We start from the raw sequence: 20,548 nt of genomic DNA, 5'->3' as shown, positions 1-20,548 counted from the left end.
GCCAGACTGCCCAGGTAATGCAATCAGTGACCATTATCAGGTCTCCTGGGAGACAGGATTGGTGCTGTAGACCACCTCCTATGCTGTAGACCACCTCCTGTGATGTATGTATGATGTTTTAGGAGGGTGGTCTTGGGCTACAGGGTGGGCAATTTCAAAAATCTATACAAGGGCTTGCGCACCATTGTTCAGGGTTCTCCTCCCTCCTGCGTGTGGTGAGTGGGGACCCTGTTGCAACAGTTCCTTGAAGAAAGATCAGGCTTACTAGCCGCTTTGCTACTCAATGGACTCTGGTTGGCCTCTGTTATTTCTCCTACCGATAGGGAACCCACTTAAGGACTTTATAAGGTCTCTAGAATACCCCATAAGGAAAGGGAGCAGTTTTCCTTATAACACCACTTTCTGTCCTCTATCCAGGCAAGTGAGAGGAAGGGTGGGCACATTCCAGCCAGGCAAAACCACTCCAGGAGGCTGTGAAGCAAGGCTAGTGAAGGGTGTGGCCTGGGGAGATTCCCAGGGGCCAGAAACAGAAGCCTGGATGGCCTCTTTGGCCCATGAGACTGAGGCTTCCCACCCCTGCATTACCCTATCTATGATGAATCCTAGCCAGGGTTGCAGAAGACCCTGTTTGCAGGCTTGCCTGTTGAAGGTTGTCTCCTGGGCCAGTAGGATTTGGCAAAAGAAGTAGAAGTAGTTTTGCTGTGTGCCTATATGGATCCAGTAAGAGGCAATGGAACTTCAGTGATTTGATAGGGCAGACACGTCCAACAGGTAGATCGTGATCTACCGGTAGATCACTGGACGTCTGTGGTAGATCACTGGTAGATCACTGGCCCCCCTGCAGAAAAGCTCAACCCCAAAGAAACGGGGCTTTCCTCCCCCCTACAACTTTGACCTGAACCCCTAAAAAACGGGCCTTCCTCCTTCCTAAAAAGAGCTCAACAATTTTGACATGAACCCCAAAAAGGGGGTAGATCACCACCAGGTTTTAACTGTGAGTAGATCACAGTCTCTTGGGACTTGGCCACCCCTGTGCTAGGGCTTTGAAAACTGAACCCTTGGAGTAGAGTTGGCGCAACACAGCTTGGGAAGCTTGGGATATTGAGCAAAATCCTTGATGGGCTGCCGCCATACGTGGTTGGTGGAGGGTCACCTAGTCAAGGTCAGGAATCCTATTGTTCCCCCAACGTGGGACTCGAACCCATGACTCTGAGATTAAGAGCTTCACGCTCTACCAACTGAGCTATCCCAGCATGCTGGGTCAAAAATTATGCTGGGCTGGGATGAGGAATTTAAGGTCAGGGGGGGACTTCATTCTTCTGAATTTTCATAAGCAGGGAGCCAGCGCGGCCTTGTTGAAATAGGACCTGGGTGACCTGGGTTCGAATCCTTACACAGGCATCAAGTGCACTACGTGACCTTGGGCCAGTCACTGTCTCTCAGCCTAACCTTCCTCACAGGGTTGTTGTGAGGATTAAATGAGGAGAGAGGGCGACATATACCACCTTGAGCCCCTTGGGAGAAATGGTGGGAAATGAATGAAATGATATGCAGGGCTGTGGACTCAAATCTCATAAGGTGCAATGCAGGTGACCTTGCAATATTTTCACTCTTTTGCAAGCTGCAGAGACATTTTTCACATATCCTGGAAATGCAGTATTTTACTTACACTTGCGTGGAGTTTTCCTTTTTTTGACATCGCTAAAAATTTGTTGCTGAAAACTCCTCGTATTCCTACAATCCCCTGAGACACAGCAAATATTTCCAAAATACCTAGGATGACAGAAATCCCAAAATAAAACACAATTCGTTTTTTTTTCACAGCACTGCAAAGAAAAGAAGAAGAGAGAAAGAAATCTTATGCATTGTCAGGTCTTTTTTATTAAAAAAAAAGGGGGAAGGGAGAAGAGGAGGAGGAAGAAAAAGTAGCTTTGTCATTTTAGGCTTAAACTGTGATTTCATGCTTGATTGCTTCTTGCTTGCTTGCTCGGGTTATCTGAATATACATTTATTTATAGACGTCCTGAGGTTTTAAAGGACACAACTGGTGTGAGTGGAATTTAATGGTTATCCACCTGCCCTCAACAGGAAGGCATCAGGAGATGGTTTAGGGCAGAGGTGTTCAATCTTTTTGGGTCCACGGCTCCCTTGACCAACTACTTTCTTTCTGTGGCTCCCCTGTGGGGTTCAAGAGCCCAGTTTTGCCACCCCTTGCTTGCAGAGTTGGCAGCCTCTCACCCTTTTTCAAACAGCCTCCCTTGTGGGAGCCTCCTCTCCTCTTCTCTCCTCTTTCCTTGGGAGTCCTCTGGGCAGCTGCAGCTGCCACCCCTAGTCTCTGAGCTGCCCCCTCTGCCCCAAAGAGATGTGCCCCCTCACACTGCCCCACAGGGGCCTGGGAAGCACCCCCCTGGCCAGCCCCAGAGGCACCATTCGCCTGGGGAGCTTATAGCCAGGGGTTCTGCAACGAACAGCTGTGCAAGCCTTGGGGAGGCAGAGATACAAGAGGGCATCAGAGGAGGGAGGGAAGGGAAGAGGGACAGAGGCCAGTGTTGCCCGCAGCACCCCTGACATTCAAGGCACCCCAGGGTGCCACGGCACGCTGGTTGAAAACCACCAGTCTAGGGGGAAGAGGAAAGAGAACAAGCCTTCTGTTATATACTGAGCTGAATCATAGAACAATAGGATCCAGAATCAGCAGTCTGATTGGTCCGCAAGAGCCACCCAATCCAACTCCAGGTGGAAGTGAATCCGCAACCTGATTGGCCTGCAGGAGCAGCCAATCGGGCGGCTGGCAGAAGTGAATTCACAACCTGATTGGCCTGCAGGAGCAGCCAATCAGGCTGCTGGCAGAAGTCAATCCACAAACTGATTGGCCCACAGGTGCAGCCCTGAAGTAGCCAATCATGCAAAGCCCATTGTGTAAATAATGTATATAAGCAGATGGTTTGGGGAAAAGGGCATTCTTCTCTTCTTCTCCTTGATGACTACAATAAAGAGCATGAAATTCACTCTCGACTCCGAGTATATTTCACCTTCAAAATCAGCAAGGGTTGTTTAAGCTAGGACCATCCCCTGCTCCCCTTGCTTGATTCCTGTAGCCTCTGGGCTCAATCCTGGAAACTTGTTTTCAGTGGCTGGGTGTAATGTTGGAACAAGCGATCTAGTTAGATAGATGAGAGAATCTCTGAGGATGTACAGAGTGAGTTTCTCTTACCAGCAGATAACCACGGCGTTTTGTGGGTCCCCGCGGTGGGAGACAGAAGGCTTGTAGGATTTCCTCCAATTTTTTCCTCCAGGCTCTGGCAATTATAACCTGGGGTTAATAAATCAACTGGCTGGCTGACGGCAGCCAGAGAGGGGAGTGGTTTCTGTGCCAGAGAAAGAGTCTGGTCACAACCGCAACATACATTGTACCTCATTCTTATACCGCTTTAGCAGACGTGGAGAATCCTGTGAAATACAGTTCGTTAAGGGTGCTGGGGGAACGGTAGGCCTGCACCCTTAACAAACTACAGTTCCCAAAATTCTTTGTGGGAAGCCATGACTGTTAAAGAATAAGAAGAGTGCTGTAAATATGTGGGTGTTAACCTCAGTTAGTAAAACACATTCTCTCCCCCCCCCCACAGGTCAGAGAGGTGAATGAAGTGTGTTCACCCCAGGTGAGAGACAGGGATGGTTTGAGTTATAGTTTTTCTGTTTCTTTGCTGTGGGGTTAACTGGTGTTCCTAACACGTACCCAGGTGGGTATGTTGTGATTTTGCTATTTTATATCGCTTTGATTGACTGCATCTATTGGTACTCTTATTATATATTTCTTTCCTATTGATATGATGCTCACTACTTTGGGGTATATAAATAAACCATAACATGGCACAGCTGCTTCCATAAATCTGGGTTTAGGAGCAGTTCTTGCAGAATAAAGAGCACCCTACCCTAGCAGGCTTGAGCCTTCAGAATACCCTAAGGTTTTTGCATGGGTTCCAATGATTTTAACCACATGCACACACACACCGACCTTTCTCTCTCACACCCTGCTGCTTTGCACAGTGCTGGGGAGCTACTGATCGCCAAGCATATTGTTTGCAGAAGAAGACGTTCACCCCTGAACATGTTAAAGGCAGACCTGGAAGCAGTCAGGAGCGTCTGAAACAAGCCAAGTGCAATTAGGGACCGGCAAATCCGTCTGCTTTGGTCTCTCACTTCCTCGTTTGTTTGTTTTTAATCTTACGTTCAGTTCTCCAAATCAGTTTGCAAAGGCTTTTTTTAAAAAAATAATAATGATAAATTATTCAGCATTTAGCATGACTTTCTCCTAATACACACATTATGGTATGCAATTTCACCTACGATGCACATGTTTGCAAGGAATTTTCCTGATTTTAATAATGCTTGGCAGGGGGTTGGACTGGATGGCTCTCGTGGTCTCTTCCAACTCTACGATTCTATGATTCTATGATTCTATGCAACTATCTAGCATATCTGCCATTGCAGCCTGGAGTTAGCCAAGCTCCACCTGATTGCAGCTAAAGACCAATGGATCCTTCTGCTCATCAGATGCATGAAAGCAAGATAAGCATTCTTTCCTATGCTCCCCCTCCTATATTGACACAGAGCCATCACATTTATATTATCGATAGCAACTGGAAGTAAGCAAGCCTCTGGAGGGGAGTTTAGGAAACTTACCAAGGCTGCATGCTGACTTCAGTCTTTGAAAGTTCCCTAGCAATTAGCTGAAGAGCTTTGGCTTCACTCCCCCCTCCACCCCCTGCAAAAAATAAATAAATGCAGTTCTCCGCAGCAGATGGATGAGTTGTGGGACACCATGGAAGTGTCATGGTCATTCTGACTGCTCATAAGGAGAGACAACTGCAAGCTCACAAGGCTTGGTGACAGACGGTCTGTTGGTAGGAAAGGATGCAGAGAAGCAAGGAGATTCGACTGTTGCAACCCCGATCAGCTGTTAGGTTGAAGAAAACAAGGACCACCCTGCTGTCATTACCCAGTTTCAATGGCTATTAATTCATAGCATTCTCAAAATTATACAGTTGGAAGGGTCTACAATGGTCATCTAGTCCAACCCCCTGCAAGGCAGAAATCTTTTGCCCAGCATGGGGCTTGAACCCGTGACCCTGAGTTTAAGAGTCTCATGCTCTACCGACTGAGCTATCCCAAACTGAAGAAAAGTAATGCTGAACTCATCCCAGACACTCGTTCCAAACACAGAAAAAGCAGAAAGTGGATCTCTGCTGGCCTCTGGGGAACAACACAGGTTTAACATCCTGAGTTGTAGCTCCGCCATCCTCTCCTTGAAGCAGTGAAGAAGGGTGAAATGAGCACTTAAATCACACCTTGCTCAACATGAAACAAGAAGAGGCCAATGTACAATAGCCCAAACATTTAGCTTCTTTCCCCCGATGCTGGGATCTAGCCCACTGGGCTACCTGGTCCTCTCTATATTCAGGACTCTGGGCTTTGTTTATTTGTTAAATTTATACCCCATCTTTGCTCTGAGGAGCTCAAGGTGTTTCTCAGTCTCCTCTTTTTCTTCTTCTAACAACTCCTGTGGGGTAGGTCTGGCTGTGGGGTAGGTCTGGCCCAAGGTCATGCAGTGAGCTTTGTGGCTTAGTGAGGATTTGAACCCTGTTCTCTCAGGCCTTAGCCAACACTCTGATCACTCTACCACATTGACACAGGGGCGTAGGAAGATAGGGGCGGTCGGGGCGGTGCGCCCCGAGCGGCGCGATGCGCCCCGAGCGGCGCGATGCGCCCCGAGCGACGCGATCCCAGGGACGCCATCGCCGCTGCCCGCCCCACCCCCAGAACGTGCACCACGTCACTGCGCACGGCGCGCCCCACCCCCAGAACGTGCACCACGTCACTGGGGCCAGCGCGCCTGCTCTCAGCCACTGCATTGACAGAACATTGGCCCATGCAATTGGCAGGTATGGTGGCAGCCTCTGTATCTGCAGACTTTGGGCTCTCAAACTGCATCAACAGAAGTCTGGTCTCCAGATCAAGGGAAGTAATACAGTACTACCATTCTACTCTGCTTTGGTCAGACCACACCTGGAACACTGTGTCCAGTTCTGGGCACCACGATTTTAAGAAGGATATTGACAAGCTGGAACAAGTGCAGAGGAGGGCGACCAAGATGATCAAGGGTCTGGATACCAAGCCTTATGAGGAACGGTTGAAGGAGCTGGCAGGGCCGGCTCTAGGGATAGGCTGGGTGGTGCAGGGTGCTGGCCCGGCAGGGGGGCGGCATGCGGCAGAGCCGTGCGGAAGCCATGCTGTGCCCTGCGCTTGCCCACCAGCCGCGACGGGGCGGAGCGGGGGCACCGGAGCGATCTCCGCACCACGGCGCCAGGGCGTCCGACATGGTTGAGACGGCCCTGGGAGCTGGGTATGTTTAGCCTGGAAAAGAGGAGACTGAATGGAGGATATGGTAGCCATATTAAAATATCTAAAAGGCTGTCACATGGAGGATGGAGCAAGCTTGTTTTCTCATGCTCTGGAGGGCAGGACCTGAACCAATGGATTCAAATTACATGAAAGGAGATTGCAACGAAGCATCAGGAAGAACTTTCTGACAGTAAGACTTGTTTGACAAGGAACAGTCTTCCTTGGGAGGTTGTGGATTCTCCATCCTTAAAAACCAAGGTTTTTCAGCAGAGGTTGGATGTCCATCTGTCCTGGATGCTTTAGCTGAGATTCCTGCATTGCAGGGGGGTTGGACTAGATGACCCTTGGGTCCCTTCCAACTCTAAGATTCTACGATTCTGTGTAAGCAATGCAGTTGGTTTAATATCCATGCAATATATTCTGACTGCCGCATTCCTGCTAACAAGTTAGTGGCCAAATTTACAACTCTACAATTCTATGACTCTATGATTCTCCTACCGCTTTCCTGTAGGGAAAACTACTCTTTAGTGCTCAGTCGGAGCAAACGGCAATTGGGCTTTTTTGGTTGATAGCTGTTTGTTCTGATTTGGAGCTAAAGAGTGGATTTTCCCTGAAAAAGGAGCAAGGCAAGTGGGAAACCGCTCAGACCCATGCTTTCTAAGCATGGGACAAGCGGAAGTGTGGTCAAATCCTGAACGAGTGCCCCACTGAATGCTTTGTGATGGTAAAGGACCCCTGGACAGTTAAGTCCAGTCAAAGGCAACTGTGGGGGTTTCGCCGCTCATCTCGCTTTCAGGCTGAGGTAGCCGGTGTTTGTCTGCAGACCCGGTGTTTTCCGGGTCAAGTGGCCAGCATGTCTAAACCGCTTCTGAAGCAATGGAACACTGTGAAGTAAGCCAGAGCACATGGAAATGCTATTTACCTTCCTGCCACAGTGGTACCTATTTATCTACTTGCACTGGTGTGCTTTTGAACTGCTAGGTTGGCAGGAGCTAGGACAGAGCAATGGGAGCTCACCCCGTCACAGGGATTTGAACCGCTGACCTTCCAATCGGCAAGCCCAAGAGGCTCAGTGGTTTAGACCACAATGCCACCACCCGCGTCCCTCCTTTGTGATGGACCACAACATCAGAGGCCCATCTCTGCCTTTCCATTTTCCTGCTGCTATCCTCACTTCATCCTGCCTCCCAAATCTTTTGGTGGTTTGCTTTTGAAGAGAGCATGTTTTCCTCTTGTCTTCTGTTGCTCTGGCTCAGGGGGTTATCAAAAGCAAAAGCACGATAGAAGGAGCAGATTTACTTTGTGCTGCAGGTGAACAACGCTGGCTCTGAATCCGCATAAGGATCAGTTCTTTCTAAAAGGAGAGAGCGAGGGAGTGCAGCGGGTACTATTTTTACATGGCAGTGCACATTCTGAATCTCCCCTGTAGGGCTACGAAAGCCTGGAAAGAACAATCTAAGCGCTAGCTATTAGGGGGTTATAACATGAAAGAAAGACGAGATGCAAAAGGAAAAATGGTTGAAATTGTTAAAAGCATATTATTACTCAATGCAGAACATCCTAAAGCAACTATGGGCTGCTCTGCTCCACACCTCTCCTTCTCTAAAGAGAAGACGTAAGCTGAAAAATGCCCCATCTGTACCATACATATTTAAAGCTGTCAGGAGTATGGGCAGGAGTCAGGCTCTGGGGCCTGTAGTGCTTTGCAGGACTGGGGCCTGCCTCAGTTTGTGCTGGAGAAGCAAGGAGTGGTCACTCAGGTGAGGCCTCAGCTTGTGCTGGAGAGGCAAGGAGTGGTCACTCAGGTGAAGCTACTTGATACCTCACTGCACCTGGTAGCAGGAGCTGGGAGGGAAAAGCTCAGCATTTCCCTTCAGCTCTTTGCCACAGCAACGCTATCCCTGCCTGGTTGCCTATGGCCTCTTGCTCCTTGGACAATTGCCTTGCCGACGCCTTGATCCTCAACCCTTGGACCCTTGCCTTGCCGACGCCTTGCTCCTCAAACCCTTGCCTTGCCGACGCCTTGATCCTCGACCCTTGGACCCTTGCCTTGCCGACGCCTTGCTCCTTGACTCCCAGACCTTCGCCTCTGCCTTGCTCCTTGACCCTGCAACTGCCTGCTGCTGGACCCTCAGCCCTGCACCTGTTCCTGCTTCTACACCACCATCTTGCCTCTGGCCCTGACGTCGTCAGCCAGGGCTTCAACCGCCCACCGACCGGACCGTGACAAAAGCAGCATCATGCCACTTTAAACAGCTTCCCCCAAAAAATTCTGGGAGCTGTAGTTTGTTAAGGGTACTGAGACCCTCTATTCCCATCCCAGAGCTGCAACATTCAGAGTTCCCTGTGAAGAGGGATTGATTGTGAAACCATTCTGTACAGTGCTGGTGGGTCCAAAAAGTGTTTCTCTCGGGCTGATCCATAGTCCTGCTTGACCTTTGTTTGTATTATGTCCCGATTAATTCCTCCAGGTCCAAGAGCTTTTCTTCTTACATGCCTCTGCCTTGCGAAATCCGATCTTACCTCCGAGCTGAAGCTTGGTTAAGCAAAATCTCTTTTTGCATTTTCCATGCATCTCTGTTAAGATCCGAGTCCAAAACACAGGTCAAGTGAAAGGATGGATGGACCCCTTAGCCCTGGCCATCAAGGCTGGAATTCTGGAACTAAAGTCAGGGTGGTTTAAACCCTTTCCCAGGCTTCCAGGGGTGGTGGTGGTCTCATAACAGTAGTACGTATTGCCATAATTGGCAATGGGTACCCTGTTCACACGTAAGGGACACGGGTGGCGCTGTGGGTTAAACCACAGAGCCTAGGGCTTGCCGATCAGAAGGTCAGCAGTTCGAATCCCCGTGACGGGGTGAGCTCCCGTTGCTCGGTCCCTGCTCCTGCCAACCTAGCAGTTCAAAGCACAAAGTGCAAGCAGATAAATAGGTACCGCTCTGGCAGGAAGGTAAACGGCGTTTCCGTGTGCTGCTCTGGTTTGCCAGAAGCGGCTTAGTCATGCTGGCCACATGACCCGGAAGCTGTACGCCGGCTCCCTCGGCCAGTAAAGCAAGATGAGCGCCTCAACCCCAGAGTCATCTGTGACTGGACCTAATGGTCAGGGGTCCCTTTACCTTTATCTTGACCCTGTTCACACATTCTCTCACACAGACCACACACACACACACACACACACACACACAGAGAGAGAGAGAGAGAGACCCCTAAATGTATACACATAGGACATGTCATGTCAAACAATGGTTTCCACCACAGTTTCCAGTGATTTTCCTTGTCACTTTCCTGACCACAAGAAGTGGTAATGGTTGGAAAGGTTTGTGCAAGACTACCAGATCCACTTCAATTGCACAACCTGAATTTATTCGTATGAAATTGAATCCCACCTGCAAAATAACAACAGTCCAGAGAGTGGCCCCTATGATTTGGTCATGGAAATTTGTAAGTGACACAGAACTGGAACCCTCATCATGTGATTCTAGCACCAGAAAACTATTTATGGAATGAAACTGGCTGTCAATGAGGCCATTAAACTGGGCACCTGGAATGCAGGAATCATGCATAGCCAAAGGCATAAATAAATACAGAAGAGGACATGTTCCCCTTTCCCCTTTATTTTTTTTCATGTTTCTTTGGGTTGTGTTTTTTTGGGGGGCGGGGGAGGGAATCCAATAGATGCTGCCACTTGTGAACGATTACTTTTGCCTGGTCCTTACTATCTTTATAGCTCATTGTCACTGTGTAAATATTTATGGATACTGAAAGAAAATGAGCAGATGAAAAATAAAAAGAGAGAGATTTGACAAGGAACAGCTGGAGGCAGATGGATAATTCAAACTAAGCACTCGAGGAGAGGCGAACAATGCAGTGAAATAAAGAGGCTGGGGAAAGTGGGATGAATCGCAGTAAACTGCTGACACAATAAGCGCTTTTTTTCCAGCGGGAACTGCTCAGCAGCGACTCAAATGTTCTGGTTCTTGCTGCGTAAATAAAAGGTTTGGTTAAACAGCAGTGATACCAGTGCAACTTAGAAGGATGCTTCTTGTAACAGAGATAAAAGCTGTCTAGCAAGTTACCCCAAAGCCCATTATCCTGGAAGTAATTTCATTGCATCCTCAGAATGAGAACGTCCCTGAAACTCATATAGTTCAAATCTCTGCCCTGAGATCAGGTTGATCCTTTACACCAGCTGTTTGTGGACTGCAACTCCCATCATCTCTAGCTAGCAGGACCAGTGGTCAGGGATGATGGGAACAGGGTTGTAAGACCCTGTTCTACAAATTCATGCTAAGCACACCTTCGCAATGGGTAGGGACGACCCACAACATTTTGCCACCCGAGCAGGACAGCAAATGCCACCAACACACCCCTTGCTAACTCGTGCTGCATTGTACCCAAGACCAGCAATGTTATTTTGGAACCCGAGGCAGAAAATCCAACAAGCCCCTCTCCTGTGCTCTCAGAATGCAACAGCAATCATAAATGGGATAACATAACATTTTTTGCTGACCTTTCATGACACTCACTAATGATAGGGCCGGCACTGATGCTGTACCTAGGGTACAGGGGTACTGATGTACTAGGCTCATAGCCAGAATGGGCCTCATTTTTAAAAAAGTAAGTTTCTAGCTCTCCTGGAAGAAAAGTTATGAAGGAAAATATGCAGGTACCTCCTACCAAGTTTCTGTGAGATGAGTCAGTCTGACTCAGTTTTTAACCTATGAGTGAAGTCAGAGCTGTGGAGAGAAGTGACTAGTGGGGTGCCACAGGGTTCTGTCTTGGGCCCAGTCTTATTCAACATCTTTATCAATGACTTGAATGATGGGCTTGAGGGCATCCTGAGCAAGTTTGCAGATGACACCAAATTGGGAGGGGTGGCTAATACCCCAGAGGACAGGATCACACTTCAAAATGACCTTAACAGATTAGACAACTGGGCCAAAGCAAACAAGATGAATTTTAACAGGGAGAAATGTAAAGTACTACACTTGGGTAAAAAAAATGAAAGGCACAAATACAGGATGGGTGACACCTGGCTTGATAGCAGTACATGTGAAAAGGATCTAGGAGTCTTGGTAGACCACAAACTTGACATGAGTCAACAGTGTGATGCAGCAGCTAAAAAAGCCAATGCAATTCTGGGCTGCATCAATAGGAGTATAGCATCTAGATCAGGGGAAGTAATAGTACCACTGTATTCTGCTCTAGTCAGACCTCACCTGGAATACTGTGTCCAGTTCTGGGCACCACAGTTCAAGAAGGAAACTGACAAGCTGGAACGTGTCCAGAGGAGGGCAACCTAAATGGTCGAAGGCCTGGAAACGATGCCTTATGAGGAACGGCTTAGGGAGCTGGGTATGTTTAGCCTGGAGAAGAGAAGGTTAAGGGGTGATATGATAACCATGTTCAAATATATAAAAGGATGTCATATAGAGGGAAAAAGTTGTTTTCTGCTGCTCCAGAGAAGCGGACACGGAGCTATGGATTCAAACTACAAGAAAGAAGATTCCACCTAAACATTAGGAAGAACTTCCTGACAGTAAGAGCTGTTAGGCAGTAGAATTTGCTGCCAAGGAGTGTGGTGGAGTCTCCTTCTTTGGAGGCTTGACAGCCATCTGTCGGGAATGCTTTGATGGTGTTTCCTGCTTGGCAGAGGGTTGGACTGGATGGCCCTTGTGGTCTCTTCCAGCTCTATGATTCTATGATTGATGAGCGAGTGGCTTGGATACCAGGCCATAGGAATCCGTGGAGTTCTAATGAGTTTCTGTTTCCCCCTTTGGTACACTTTTCCTGTTTCTGTCTCATTTTCAAATACTTGGAAACTCCATAGTTTCCCTTTCCTTCTCCCCTAGCAACCAGGAAGTATCTTTCCTGTGGTGGGTTCTCCTGAGATCAGGTACTCCCTAGATGTTAACCCCCAACAACAACAACAAAGTTAAATGCCAAATGTGAAAACTTTGCAAAGAGGCTTAGGCATGTTTCCTACAGTGCAAGATATAAAGAACAGGTATTAATTAAGAATTCACTGTATAGCTAACCTACAGTACAATGGCGTACATGTCTATTCAGGTCACTTCGTGTTTAAAGGGACTTACTTCTAGGTGTGCAAAATAGGACACAAACCTGCCTATAACACAAAGCAGGTGCAAATCTTAGGCGGATCAGTGCCTTCTTTTGCAGTGGCCCAAGGGCCCCAATCCACTTACAGTTCATTGGGCCCAGGACCTGGTAGTGAAGGAATTAAGCAACAAGTCCCTTTCGCCAGGAATTGTATCACGAAGGAGCTTTAATGGGCTGGGGAATTATTGCAGAACGGTCAGAACATAAACACAGGCAGCACAGCAAGCATAAAGTTATTTAGTTGCATTGCTTATAGAATCATGGAGTTGGGAGGGACAGCAGGGGTCATCTAGTCCAGCCCCTTGCAATGCAGGCCCACACCATTCCTGGGTGGGCTCAAACCAACAACCTTCTGGTTAACAGCCAGACGCACTGACCCATTGCACCGCAGGCTCTCTTGCTTCTTAGTTGACAGTTGGGCAGAACTGCTCCCTGTGTGTTGTCCTTCTTTACTTTCTACATGTAAAGTCTAGGAACTTACTTTTTAAACAGAAAGAGGAAAATTCTTGAGAGTCCGGTGGGACTGGAATATCCCTGAACAGGAAGCAGCCCCCCCCCCCCCGCGGCTTCCCTGTAACTCTAACCCTATAGGAAAGCAATGCCTGACTTACTCCTATTCCAGAACTTCTGGGCTAAGGCCAAACAAACCATAGCTCAGAAACCACAATGCTAAAGCACTTAAGCAATACATGGCTTACATGTGACCAGTGACCTTTTCCTAACACTAATGTGCAGAGCTGCGTTCATTCATTCATTCGTTCATTCATTCGGGTTGCCGGACTCAATAGAGGACAGGACTTCTGTGCCTTTAATTACCCTGCTCTCTTTTGAGTCTGGAAACCTTAAAGAGAAATCAGCAGACCCTTTGTTTAATTTCCAAGCAAAGGGTCTGCTGGTTTCTCTTTAAGGTTTCCAGACTCAAAAGAGAGCAGGGCAATTAAAGGCACAGAAGTCCTGCCCTCTTTTGAGTCTGGCAACCCTATCATTCATTCATTCATTCATTCATCCATCCATCCATCCATCCATCCATCCATCCATCCATTCATTTTATATTTACTCCATGAACCTCAATGTGATATATGCAGATTTTCCCCACCTCTGCACACACACCTTTTTCTCACAGCCCTCTGAGGTAGGTTAGGGTAAAACATAGTTACTGGCCCAAGATCATGCAGTGAGCTTCATGGCTGACACAGCCTGGGAATCTTCAAGCCACATTTCCTCCATCCTAGCCCAACACTAACCAATGCACAACTTTGATTAAATAGGAGTCAACACCATCAGCCAGATGCCAGGCTCCTTTCCTGAACATTGTTCTTTCTTAATAACATAAGGAGAGCCTTGCAGGATCAGACCGAAAGCTCGCCTAGTCCAGCATCCTCTTCTCACAGTGGCCAAGCAGATGCTTATGGGAAGCTCGAAAGCAGAAGCTGAGTGCAATAAATCCTAGAAACTAGTAAATGGTAGGACTTCGGTTATTTGGGATGTAAAGGGATTGAACCTGGGACCTTCTGAATGCAAAACAAATGATGTCGCAGGTTCATAGTCGTTGTTCCAATGATTAAAAAGGAATAAAGAAAAGAGAATGAGGGAGCCACCCAGGTATTCTAGGAGAGAGGTCTGAGCACAGAAGTAAACAGGTAGATCCTCTAATCCAGGGGTGGCCAACTTCCAAGAGACTGCGATCTACTCACAGAGTTAAAAACTGGGAGTGATCTACCCCCTTTTTGGGGGGTTCAGTTCAAAGTTGTTGTGCTTTTTTTTAGGAAGGAGGAAGGCCCATGCTGGAGGGGGGGGTTCCATGTAAAACTTGTTGAGCTTCTTTAGGGAAGAGGAAAGCAACATTGAACTTTTTTTTTTTAGGAAGGAAAGCCCTGTCTTTGGAGGTTCGGGTCATTTTAGGGGTGCAGGGCAAAGATGTTGAGCTTTTTTAGGGGAGCCAAAGTTTTTTAGCTTCTTTGGGGGGATCTACCAGTGATCTACCACAGATGTCCAGTGATCTACTGGTAGATCACAATCTACCTGTTGGACATGCCTGCTCTAATCCAATTTAATCTTACTTAAATCACAATTATTCTCCTGTAAATCAGTAGGGGACCATGGTTATGAAGTTAACCTTTTATCGCATGGGTAGGCAAACTAAGGCCCAGGGGCCAGATTATGTTTTTACATGAGTAGAATGTGTCCATTTATTTAAAATGCATCTCTGGGTTATTTATGGGGCATAGGAATTCGTTCATTATTATTTTTTTCAAAATGTAGTCTGGCCCCCCACAAGGTCTGAGGGACAGTGGACCATCCCCCTGCTGAACAAGTTTGCTGACCCCTGTTTTATCGCTTACAGCTCTGTAAGCAAAAGGACCAGGCTGATTTGCGGCCCACTGATTTGTGCAAGTGATGGGTGGGGGCGGAGCCAAAAGTGGGTGGAGCAACGAAAGAGACAAGAAGGCTACATCCCAGCCATGCAAAAGCCAACAGGATTTTCTGTATCACCATCCCAGCATCTCTCCATCCACGCTAGAGGGGCTGTGATAGTTCAAGGACACATTTTAGCCACCAGAGAAAAGCACTTGATGGGGACACAGAACATGGCTGGTGGATGTGTGGCCTCAAGAGAGCCTGAGAGGTCAGACAGAGAGGATGGAGGGCCACGTTTGACCTGCTGCGTGTCGTGTCCTCCCACCCTCGGTTAGGGATACACAATTCCAAACTGCAGGGAGTGGCTCTTTGCTATATCTGCGCCTCTGTATTTAGAAAGGTAGCAGGTTAGAGAGAAGGGTCCTACTCTAGCAATCGCCCTGACATGCTACATCTCTACATGCAATGAGTTGGGTTTGGGGGGGGGGGGCAAGGAGAAGCTGTCCAATCTTCTCCAGCCTGCAGTCTGGAGTGACATACAAGTTGCCACCCCAGTGAGAATTAGGCCTAAGACACCTGCACTAGGCAGAGAGCCAAAACAAAGTTTCATGGAAATCAGATCCTTCAGCAGCAGCATTCCAGAATTTCAGTAGGACTTGGGAGATACTTAAAACATTACCATTTTTTGCTTTTAAAAATTAAACTTTGAGCAATAGTCATTAATCCCTTTGCACCATAGGAGGAAAAATTAAAACTCTTGATAAACTTTATGACAGTAATCTTTTCATTTTACTAAATTCAAGGATTTTACATCTTCAGTAATGCTATAACTATTTTGTTTAAAAATACCACTTAATGTACCAAAATGGTCTCATATTACAACAAAAGCCATTGCCGTAAGGCATTTAGAATTTGCTGGAGAAATCTAACCACTCGCCCCAATTAGTTTCAGTTCCGCTAAGTCCCAAAAAGCACTGTTATTCACAGTATTTTGCTTTTCCCCACACCTTTTTTTCTTTTGATCAATTGCAACAGAAACTTGAGCAGTAAAGTTTGTCCTGTATCAAACTGCTGACTGAGAACTGCATATTTCATAACTTCGTAACTGAGAAAGTGGGGTATGCTTTTAAAAGTGGGGGTTCCATTTTAGAAATACAGTTTAGCTAGCTAATCTAAACCTTCCTTCCTGACATGCAACGTACAAGGATTTTTGGATGGCGGGAACATTCAAATACATGATCTTCCCTCTTGCCACAGCCCTGGAAAAACATTTAACGTTTGGCTGTTGACTATATAAACTGGACATTGGCTATTCATGTTGTGTGTGCTCCCCAGCCACTGCCTTTTCCACTATTCCCATCTGCATTTGGAATTTTCAGTCCGTTTCTGATGGTTCCTACCGGCCAAACATAAAATGTTCACCAACAGGTGAACATGACATGCTGTGTTATTCAGCTGTTCACATTATCATGCGATTGTTCTACAGCTGATGCTGGCGTGTTTCACTTTTTAACTACATCCCATTGAGCTCAGCGGAACTTAATTCCGAGAAAGTGTGCAGAGGAAGTGTGATGCAATCCTACCCATGTCCGTTCAGAGGCAAGGCCCAATGTGTTCAAGGGAGCTTACTCCCAGGTAAAGGGTTACCAGACTGTAGTCTGAATCCGCAATTCAAATAGGACGGGAGTGAAGCAGAGGCAAGGCACTCAGAAGCAAAGAAGACACCAAAACGTTGATTTGTGCAAAGAAAAACCAACAGTAGTCTGTGCCCTGCTTAAAGCCATCACTATTGTTATCATCATTATCACCATCATTAGTAGTAGTAAAGTTATTAATGGCACTTTTCCATTTACAGAATGCTATGTATCCAACAGCCAGACAGCCGCATAGAATGACCTCTGTTTCTAGCTTTCCCCAATCAGGGTGTTAACTTCTATGAAGAAGGACAAAAAATCTAAGAACAAGCCAGGGAGTTGGGTTTTTTTTTTAGGGTGAGGGGTGGGGAAGTCCACCTTGCTTCTCTGCATTCCCTCCAGCTTTTGGCAGAGGCCAAACTGAAGACAGATTATTAGGATCTCCACCTGCTATGGAAGCAATCTATTTGCCTTCGAAGTCACTGGCAAAATTTACATCTCTTTGAGCTGCGTCCCTCTGAACGGCTCTGGGCTGCAATACAGGGACTTCAGCGTGTGCCCAGAAGCCAAGCTTTTCATTTTAACCAAATTTGCATCAAATGCATAAAGTTCTTAGTCCCAGGGTCTCAAGGGATCTGGGCAGGTAGGTAGCGGCACTTACACCTAGCAAGACTAAAAATGTGTACGATTTTTTTTTTAAAGAACGTTTAGAAATAAGCACCTACCCACAGATTCCTACAAAAGCAACCAGTAAAAATGCTCTTTGAAAAAATAATTTAAAAAATTGAACACCCTGAACTGCAACATTGAATTTAATGTCCCCGAGTGGCCCCAGTTCCCCAGGCAAGGGGCGGAGAGAGGAGCGAAACGCACTTACTTAAGATACTGCCTTGATGGGAGCCATTGACAAGCCCATCGGGGTGGATTTGGAGATGGAAACCGATGCCCACTCTGCAATAGAGGCTGCCGGTTCTGCGCCCGGATGGGCTCCACTGGAAACTGCTCCTTTCGGAACCGCTGCCTTGAACTCCCGAAGAGGGGGCGAAATAAGGGGAAGGGGCTGAAAAGGAGGAGGAGGAGGAGGAAGAAGAAGTGGTATTCCTACTTCCAAGCCTGCTTCTTCTGCTGTTTTTGGCACGCAAAGCCGCGTCTCCAAGTTGCGCTCTGGGGGGCAGCGTCTCCTTCTGTGCCAAAGCGAGGAGGATCAGGTGGCTGAAAAAGAGAAGGCAGAGGAAGAAAGACAAGCTCATTCTTCCAGCGGGAGGGACGCGCAGGGCATTTTGCGGAGGCGGCTGCGAATGCCGCGGCACCTCTGGGGCAAACGGGCGTGCGCTCCGGCGCTCAGGGAAGGCATCGTCGGCCCGCTGGAGGGAGAGCGCGATCCGAGAGCGCGGAGCTGCTGGCACGGAGATATTTATAACCCGGGTGATCTCACAGCTCTCCCCTACATGCCTGGAGTCTAAACGAGGCTCGCTTCTCCAGCCCTTCCGAGGCTGGGCGGTGGGGGGAGGCGAAAGAAGGACGCCTCACAAGACCCCCGGCGGGAGAAGGAACGTAGGAGGAAGAAGACGGCGGCGGAGAGGCGAGGGTCACCCCTGGCCACGCTGGAGAGGCGCAGAGCGCACCAGGGACGCGCGGCCCTCCGCGCCAGCAGCGCTTTTACGCACCAGCAGGCTGATTCCGAGTCCACCCCCCCCCCCGCGCCGCCCCCGTCAAGGCTCGCGGGTTGCGAATAATTCATAAACGGAGACAAGCGAAAGGGGCTCCCCGGAGGGGGGGGAATATAGCCACCCCCAGCTAATTCACATTCTCTGGAGGCAACTTGAACGGGAGTGGGACAGAATGGATCCGATACTCATGTGATGTTGAGGGAAAGGATCAAGCCAGCTCAATTCACAAACCGCTTAGGTCGGGATGATTTGCGCCGAGGGGGTCCCTGGAATTCCCTGCCACCAGTACTGGCGATGGCCATCAAGAGATGGCTTGATCAGTTGGTTGGGAGCCACCTTGAGGAGGAGCGATTTGTAAGTGAGATAGGTAAACGTCCACCCTTAGAGGCAGTCTACCTTTGGAATAGAGCTGACGTTGATTTTTTTTTTAAAAAAAAAATGTAACAAGGATGTTGTATTCTTGGGGCAACCGTCTTCTAGAAAAAGAATAGTGGTCCGGTGGTCTTGCATAGCTCACTCCGGCTTGCCAGATCGGGATGAAGAATAAAATAAGAAAAGAAGGCGGGAAGTGTGTGCGTGAGCGCCACCCTAAAATGTTTACTCAGAAGTAAGCCTCAGTGTGTGGAAGTGGAGATTACTTGCGCCTTTGTGCAGGAGATGGGGAACCTGTGTGGCTCTCCAGCTATTGTTGGACTCCAACTCCCATCAGCCCTGGCCAGCATAGCCAATGGTCAGGGACGATGGGAGCTGTTGTAGTCCAGCAACATTTGACGGGCAGGAGTGTTGTCGTTAACAGTCATCAACAGGTTTACCACTCCTATCAGCCCATCACCCATTCCCATCACCCCCACCCCCACCCTCTGAATATACATAAGGGTCTGGTGGCTTCTGTTTCAGTGTATCTGAAGAAGTGTGCATGCACACGAAAGCTCATACCAAAATAAAAACTTAGTTGGTCTTTAAGGTGCTACTGAAGGAATTTTTTTATTTAGGAGTGTTGTGTGTGCGTGTTGAGGGCTGCAGCATGACTCTTGTTTAACTAGGTAGTGGATCAGGTTGCAACTAGAGAATAGGGCAGGGGACACTCACTCCTCCTCGCTGGAAGGAAAGGAAAATCCAGGTGGAAAGCTATTTCGGGTCTGGAGAAGAGTCTCTGAATAGGCATATTTCTGGCAGGCCAACGCAAGTAACCATTGAAGCCCTGATGTTTGGATTGCATCGGCGAAGCCATCATTGGTTCCTAGCAGCGGTGGCTGTGTTCTGCCTCCACCGACAGAGGCAGTTCGCCTCCGAATACCACTTGCTGCGAGGCGCAGGAGGCGAGAGTGGGCATCTGCTTGTCCACCGTGAGAACAGGATTCTGGACAAGGCGGGCCTTCCAGCGTTTCACTGGCCGCCCAATCTGTACTCTGAAGCAGCTCCCACTGAAATCGGTGAGACGCTCCACCGGCTGTGTTTAAAGTGGCATCTTCACGGAAAAGAAACGAAACCCAAATTCACAATCTTATTTATCATAAGCACTGTTGTTTAAAACTAGAATTGCTGTAACATTATTATTTTATTTTTTAAAAAAGGATACAAAGGCTCAAACTTTGAGAACCGTGACTTCTCTGAACTGACAACCAACCTCCTCTCTTCACCTCCAAAAAGTAGGAAGTTTGGCTGTGGTTAATCACAGGAGAGATGCTGCTCTGCACATGCCCAGATGAACGCTCTTTAATGATACTTCCTATCCACAAGGAATGACGTTGCAAAACGGGATACGGGATCAAACCCTCGAGGGACACAAATCACCTCTTTGGCCTACGTACTGCCTCCAACGCAGCTGTGGATCGGGAGGCCTGGGGAGCAAATTGTCTTAAAATACAAGATTTAGCTGAATCCCTTGCCATCCTTAAAACCACCAGGGATCAATCCCCCCCCCAGGTGTGTATGTATGTTCACGCCGTTAAGAACCGACTGGGCATACTTCCGTTTCCTTGGCCGCCTTGTGGGGCGTGTGTTGGCAGGCGCGGAAAAACCCTAGTGAAGTCAGTGGGCCGTCCTGGCGACGCTCAGGATCCGAGCGCCCGACGTTGTCTTTTTGCAAATGAGAGTCCTCCAGAAGAAGACTGGCCCGGGGTTGCTACGTGCTGCGCCGCGCCCCGCTCGCCTCTACCTGGCTGGCTGGCCAATGAATTATTCACCCGACGTGTGCGATGCTCAAGGCGCGCGCGCGCTCCCATCCAGACACCGCCGACGCCACCAGGAGTCTCGCTCCCTTCGGTTAGGACAACGCCGGTGCATGAGACCTTGGTTGTCTCCTCGCCGGCAAGAAGCCAGGGACCATCCCGCCCCACGCGCTCGCCCTTTATCCTTTCCCTG

The 20,548-nt window shown here is 48.3% G+C and overlaps 1 protein-coding gene across 1 annotated transcript in view; it reads right to left on the bottom strand.

The window, feature by feature from the left end:
* Window positions 1-17,764, bottom strand: part of FGF5 (fibroblast growth factor 5) — a 29,462-nt gene extending 11,698 nt beyond the window's left edge. Inside the window, exons 1-2 of the mRNA XM_035113459.2 lie at window positions 17,392-17,764; window positions 1,670-1,773 (exon numbers count right to left, since the gene is read on the bottom strand). Coding sequence (XP_034969350.2) covers window positions 1,670-1,773; window positions 17,392-17,764 — 477 coding nt within the window. The remainder of the gene's footprint in view (window positions 1-1,669; window positions 1,774-17,391) is intronic.
* Window positions 17,765-20,548: the final 2,784 nt, after the last annotated feature.

The sequence above is a fragment of the Zootoca vivipara genome, chromosome 9 (assembly GCF_963506605.1).
Source record: "Zootoca vivipara chromosome 9, rZooViv1.1, whole genome shotgun sequence".
NCBI classification, from domain to species: Eukaryota; Metazoa; Chordata; class Lepidosauria; order Squamata; family Lacertidae; genus Zootoca; species Zootoca vivipara.
This window is presented reverse-complemented; position numbering and strand designations above follow the sequence as displayed.